The sequence below is a fragment of the Pan troglodytes genome, chromosome X, assembly GCF_028858775.2.
Source record: "Pan troglodytes isolate AG18354 chromosome X, NHGRI_mPanTro3-v2.0_pri, whole genome shotgun sequence".
Classification (NCBI taxonomy): domain Eukaryota; kingdom Metazoa; phylum Chordata; class Mammalia; order Primates; family Hominidae; genus Pan; species Pan troglodytes.
Window position 1 is genome coordinate 51,938,626 of NC_072421.2, and position 6,581 is coordinate 51,945,206.

General features: G+C 47.5%; 1 protein-coding gene across 3 annotated transcripts in view; it reads left to right on the top strand.

Moving 5' to 3' along the window:
• The window catches only part of MAGED1 (MAGE family member D1), a 99,261-nt gene extending 93,198 nt beyond the window's left edge, over window positions 1-6,063 (top strand). For all 3 annotated transcript variants that reach the window (XM_003317464.5, XM_054676291.2, XM_521067.7), the window contains 10 exons: window positions 165-833; window positions 964-1,027; window positions 1,253-1,332; window positions 1,501-1,592; window positions 1,820-1,899; window positions 1,991-2,033; window positions 2,287-2,349; window positions 3,891-4,005; window positions 5,262-5,647; window positions 5,855-6,063. In XM_003317464.5, coding sequence (XP_003317512.1) covers window positions 165-833; window positions 964-1,027; window positions 1,253-1,332; window positions 1,501-1,592; window positions 1,820-1,899; window positions 1,991-2,033; window positions 2,287-2,349; window positions 3,891-4,005; window positions 5,262-5,639 — 1,584 coding nt within the window. In that variant the 3' untranslated portion in view covers window positions 5,640-5,647; window positions 5,855-6,063. The remainder of the gene's footprint in view (window positions 1-164; window positions 834-963; window positions 1,028-1,252; window positions 1,333-1,500; window positions 1,593-1,819; window positions 1,900-1,990; window positions 2,034-2,286; window positions 2,350-3,890; window positions 4,006-5,261; window positions 5,648-5,854) is intronic.
• Window positions 6,064-6,581: the final 518 nt, after the last annotated feature.

A 6,581-nucleotide genomic window follows, 5' to 3' on the forward strand; every position in this document is an offset into this window, starting at 1 on the left:
GCCTGGAAGACAGTGAAAGACAAACCCAGGACTCAGGGTGACCAATGGCTAGTGGGTCAGGCTGTCACTACAGGTGAGGGTTTAGAGGGCATTCCTGGAATAGATAAGGTGAGGACACAGAACCCACTGGTGATTCTGAACTTTTCTTCTCTCTGATGATGCAGATTAATAACTTGAATGTTGAAGAGAACAGCAGTGGGGATCAGAGGCGGGCCCCACTGGCTGCAGGGACCTGGAGGTCTGCACCAGTTCCAGTGACCACTCAGAACCCACCTGGCGCACCCCCCAATGTGCTCTGGCAGACGCCATTGGCTTGGCAGAACCCCTCAGGCTGGCAAAACCAGACAGCCAGGCAGACCCCACCAGCACGTCAGAGCCCTCCAGCTAGGCAGACCCCACCAGCCTGGCAGAACCCAGTCGCTTGGCAGAACCCAGTGATTTGGCCAAACCCAGTAATCTGGCAGAACCCAGTGATCTGGCCAAACCCCATTGTCTGGCCCGGCCCTGTTGTCTGGCCGAATCCACTGGCCTGGCAGAATCCACCTGGATGGCAGACCCCACCTGGATGGCAGACCCCACCGGGCTGGCAGGGTCCTCCAGACTGGCAAGGTCCTCCTGACTGGCCGCTACCACCCGACTGGCCACTGCCACCTGATTGGCCACTTCCCACTGACTGGCCACTACCACCTGACTGGATCCCCGCTGATTGGCCAATTCCACCTGACTGGCAGAACCTGCGCCCCTCGCCTAACCTGCGCCCTTCTCCCAACTCGCGTGCCTCACAGAACCCGGGTGCTGCACAGCCCCGAGATGTGGCCCTTCTTCAGGAAAGAGTAAGAGCTGTAACTCCCCAGTCACTTTTCCCCTCTCTTGCTCTTTTCTTTGTCATCCTCTCATCTGTAATTCAACCAAGTTTTTTTGTAAATATTGTATAAGTTTAATGATTTCCTTTTTCCCTCCCAGGCAAATAAGTTGGTCAAGTACTTGATGCTTAAGGACTACACAAAGGTGCCCATCAAGCGCTCAGGTATGCATCCAGTGTCCCCTCCCCAAGCTCTGCCCTTCCCTTCACTCCATGCTCTGTCGGCATTCTTCTGCTTGTATGACCCTTCCCCTTCTATCCCCTCCTTTCCATGGTTGGCTCTTTCCACCCTTGAGGACCTTGACTGTGCTACCCCCAGCAGGGCTGGCAAAGGGACTGCTGCTCTGTGGCCCCCGCTCGGCTCAGATGGCTCCCTCCTCTCTCCTACAGAAATGCTGAGAGATATCATCCGTGAATACACTGATGTTTATCCAGAAATCATTGAACGTGCATGCTTTGTCCTAGAGAAGGTGAGAAGGCAGCCCTGGGGTACAGGAATAATGGGGAAAGTCTTGATTTCAAAGATTCATGGGGTTCCTACTGGGAGTTTAGGGCAAGTCTCAGGGAGATGAGTGTCTGCCTATGGGTAGCTTATGCTAGATGTTGTAATTTCATAGTCTGTTTTCTTGCCCCTGTAGAAATTTGGGATTCAGCTGAAAGAAATTGACAAAGAAGAACACCTGTATATTCTCATCAGTACCCCCGAGTCCCTGGCTGGCATACTGGGAACGTAAGATGGGAAAGAAGGTGGAACATGGCCTTTCTCAGTGGTGCTTTTTTTCTAGGAGTTTCACGTAGATCAGGGTCCAGGGTTCAGGGTCACATAGCAGGTCATGGGCAGAGCTGGGGTATAATTCTCCCCTAGCTGAGGAATATTGGGGAGGCTAGATGGGCAAGCTGGTTGGGGTCTCTCGTGCAAATGGCTGCTGAAAATATATTCTTTCTATATTCCCTTAGGACCAAAGACACACCCAAGCTCGGTCTCCTCTTGGTGATTCTGGGTGTCATCTTCATGAATGGCAACCGTGCCAGTGAGGGTGAGTGGCTGGACCTGCAGCTGGGGATTGGCCACAGCCTGATTTCCATGCTTATTTTCCGTCCCTTGTCTCCCCTTGCCTCCCATTGCAGCTGTCCTCTGGGAGGCACTACGCAAGATGGGACTGCGTCCTGGGTATGATTGGGCTCTCTCATCTCTTGCCTGTTTGTACCATCCTTTGGCAACAGTGGATGGTCCCAGGATTGCATTAACCTGGGGGTCTGGAGGGTTTGGTTTGGGGATGTTCAGAGCCCAAAGATGTGACCTGGGTGGATGGGGAAACAGTTCTGAACTCTCTGCCTCTTTTCTCATCTCTGACCTCTGTTCTGGAAAGCTCTTTGGGCATGGTAATAGCCTCTGATTGTGGGTTTCCTTTTTTTACCTTCAGGGTGAGACATCCCCTCCTTGGAGATCTAAGGAAACTTCTCACCTATGAGTTTGTAAAGCAGAAGTAAGTGATGCCTAAGGGGCTTTTCCTGCTTCTTATGATTCTGCCTGTGTGCTGGTCAGCTTTAGAAAGCCCTTCCTGGCTGGATACAATGGCTCATGCCTGTAATCCCAGTACTTTGGGAGGCTCAGGTGGGCAGATCGCTTGAGCCCAGGAGTTCAAGACCAGCCTGGGCAACATAACGAAACCCCATCTCTACAAAAAAATACAAAAATTAGCCAGGCGTGGTGACATGCACCTGTAGTCCCAGCTACTTGGGAGGCTGAGGTAGGGGAGAATCATCTGAGCCCAGGAAGTTGAGGCTGCAGTGAGCTGTGATCATGCCACTGCACTCCAACCTGGGCAACAGAGTGAGACCCTGTCTCAAAAAAAATAAAAGAAAGCCCTTCTCAAGCTCGTTTCTTACACTATACTTGTGCATATGTGTTTCTGTGCATACAGAAACACTTATGTCCTCAGGAGTATTTATTGCATATACTCCTCATGATTAAATTCTTTATTTTTTATTTTTTTATTTTTTGAGACGGAGTTTCGCTCTTGTTGCCCAGGCTGGAGTGCAATGGCGTGATCTCGGCTCACCGCAACCTCTGCCTCCTGGGTTCAAGCTATTCTCCTGCCTCAGCCTCTTGAGTAGCTGGGATTACAGGCATGTGCCACCACGCCCACCTAATTTTGTCTTCTTAGTAGAGACGGTGTTTCTCCATGTTAGGCTGGTCTCAAACTCCCGACTTCAGGTGATCTGCCTGCCTTGGCCTCCAGAAGTGCTGAGATTACAGGCGTGAGCCACCGTACCGGGCGAATTCTTTTGTTTGTTTTTTTCGAGACTGAGTCTCACTCTGTTGCCCATGCTGGAGTGCAGTGGTGCAATCTTGGCTCGCTTGAACTTCCACCTCCCAGGTTCAAGCAATTCTTGTGCCTCAGCCTCCCGAGTAACTGGGACTTCAGGTGCGTGCCACCGTGCCCGGCTGTTTTTGTATTTTTAGTAGAGATGGGGCTTCACCACGTTGGCCAGGCTGGTCTCAAACTCCTGACCTGAAGCAATCCACCCACCTCTGCCTCCCAAAGTGCTGGGATTACAGGTGTGAGCCACCACACCCGGCCAGAATTTTTCTAATTTTTCTACTTTTCTAAGCAGTTGTCTTGCAAGTGAAGCCCATCCACCATCCCCACAGTAGACATTCCCAAGGCTGGGCCAGGCTGACACTTTTGCACTGCATTGTACTCATTTCAGTGGACCTCTGTGGCTCACTGACAAGATTACAAGAATCTGGAGCTAGAGCTGAGGCAGAAGGAGTGAAAGGAAATGTTGTCCTTTCTGTGACCCTATACAAGCCTCGCCTGCATCTCTAGTGAGTGCTTAGCGTTCTAGTGCAGGAATTTAAGGCTTGATGATTAAGGGGTAAATACCCTGATGGTGTTCAGGAATGAGCCCGAGGAGGAGTTGCTATCTGAAATCTGTTGTTAAAAAATGTAAGATTATTTTTCATTAGTGGACTACCATTCTGCCTGGGTAGGTAGACACAAAGACTGTTTTGCTCTTTCAGATACCTGGACTACAGACGAGTGCCCAACAGCAACCCCCCGGAGTATGAGTTCCTCTGGGGCCTCCGTTCCTACCATGAGACTAGCAAGATGAAAGTGCTGAGATTCATTGCAGAGGTAATGGAGGAACTGTTCCAGCATTGATAGGTCAAGGGATGAAGTATAGCTGGCTGGGAAAGGCCCAGGGTAGGAATGAGATCCTAGGTGTGGCACGTGGTAGGTGCCGCATTGCTGGTAGTATTTGTTGTTGCTGTTAGGTAAACTTAACATGTATTAGGTGCTAACATATGTTAATATATTAGCTAATACAATTATGAGTTTGTTTTGGGTTTTTTTTTAGGTTTTTAAAGTATTTTTATTTTTTCCCAACTTTACTAAGTTATAATTGACAAAAATTGTATATATTTATGGTGTACAATGTAATTTTTAAGTATTTTGTTTTATTTATTTATTTATTTGTTTTCTCCCGAGATGGAGTTTTGCTGTGTTGCCCAGGCTAGAGTGCAGTGGCGCAATCTTGGCTCACTGCAACCTCTGCCTCCCAGGTTAAAGCGATTCTTGTGCCTCAGCCTCCCAAGTATCTGGGATTACAGGCACGTGCCACCACCATGCCTGGCTAAATTTTTATTTTTCTATTAGAGACAGGGTTTTGCCATGTTAGCCAGGCTGGTCTCAAACTCCTGACCTCAAGTGATCTGCCTGCCTCAGCCTCCCAAAGTGTTGGGATTACAGGCGTGAGCCACCGTACCCGGCCCATTCATTTATTTTTAACTGACTAATAAAAAATATACATATTTATGGGGTACAGTATGATGTTTTGGTAATACATGTACATTGCAGAATGATTACATCAAGCTAGTTAACTCTCCATAGCCTCATATACTTGACATTTTTTTTGTGATGAGAACATTTAAAATGTACTCTTTTAGCAATTTTAAATAAACGACACATTATTATTAACTATAGTCGTCATGCTATACGGTCTATCTCCAGAACATATTCTTCCTATCTAAATGAAACTTTGTACCTTTTAACCGATATCTCCCTATCCCTCCTGACCCCAGGCCCTGGAAACTACCATTCTACTCTCTGCTTCTATGAGTTAGACGTTTTTAGATTCCATGTATAAGTGAGGTCATGCAGTATTTGTCTTTCTGTGTCTGGCTTATTTCACTTAGCATAATGTCATCCAGCATCATCCATGTTGTTGCAAATGGCAGAATTTCCTTCTTTTTAAAGGCTGAATAGTATTCCATTGTGTGTGTGTGTATCACATTGTCCTTATCCATTCATCCACTGATGGACATGTCGGTTGATTCCATATCTTGGCTATTGTAAATGGATTTTGTTTTGTTTTCTATTCCTCATCTCAGGTTCAGAAAAGAGACCCTCGTGACTGGACTGCACAGTTCATGGAGGCTGCAGATGAGGCCTTGGATGCTCTGGATGCTGCTGCAGCTGAGGCCGAAGCCCGGGCTGAAGCAAGAACCCGCATGGGAATTGGAGATGAGGCTGTGTCTGGGCCCTGGAGCTGGGATGACATTGAGTTTGAGCTGCTGACCTGGGATGAGGAAGGAGATTTTGGAGATCCCTGGTCCAGAATTCCATTTACCTTCTGGGCCAGATACCACCAGAATGCCCGCTCCAGATTCCCTCAGACCTTTGCCGGTCCCATTATTGGTCCTGGTGGTACAGCCAGTGCCAACTTCGCTGCCAACTTTGGTGCCATTGGTTTCTTCTGGGTTGAGTGAGATGTTGGGTAGGTACATCACTTTGGATTGGGCAATTAGGGTCTCTGGGGGATATAGGGTCCATGGGGTTGTATTTATGTGCATGAGCTAGAAGTATTAGGAAACTCATTGTAGGGAGATGAGGAAAGTATGGGGCAGCACTCTTTGGTATGTATATTCCTTATTATTTGATATATATCATTGATTTTTTTACTTCTTCTTTCTTATGTTCACAGATATTGCTATCAATCGCAGTAGTCTTTCCCCTGTGTGAGGCTGAAGCCTCAGATTCCTTCTAAACACAGCTATCTAGAGAGCCACATCCTGTTGACTGAAAGTGGCATGCAAGATAAATTTATTTGCTGTTCCTTGTCTACTGCTTTTTTTCCCCTTGTGTGCTGTCAAGTTTTGGTATCAGAAATAAACATTGAAATTGCAAAGTGAATTAGATGTGCTCTCTGCTTCTTTTTTTCCCTATATTTGGGGAGCGAGCAACATGTTTATGTGGGAGAGACAGGACCTCAGCTGTAGTTTGAAGGGTAGATCAGCTTTCAGCAGGTGGAAATGTGGGAAGATGTAGCTACTGGATTGGGATACAAAGGCAGGATCAATGAACACGAGACCCAAGAACTAGTATAGTTTATTCAATAAATATCACTTAAGTGACTCTCATGTGATAGATATGCTGCTAGGTGTCTTGGAGTGACATTGCGAGAAGTCGCATAGTGAGAGAGGGTATTGGTGCTCAGACAGTTGCACTTAAGAACACAGAGGAGGTGGAGCTCCAGGTGATGATAAGGTCCAGAGAGTAGGTAGTTGAAGGGGACAGAAGGTGACTATTCTGGAGATAAGGGGTCCATGGCCTGTGATTCTAGGGTGTTGGTTATACAACCCATGTGGAAAGTGAAAGAACTCCAGGAGGGCAGCAGGAGTAGTAGAGAACACTATGAGTTAGATGCCAGA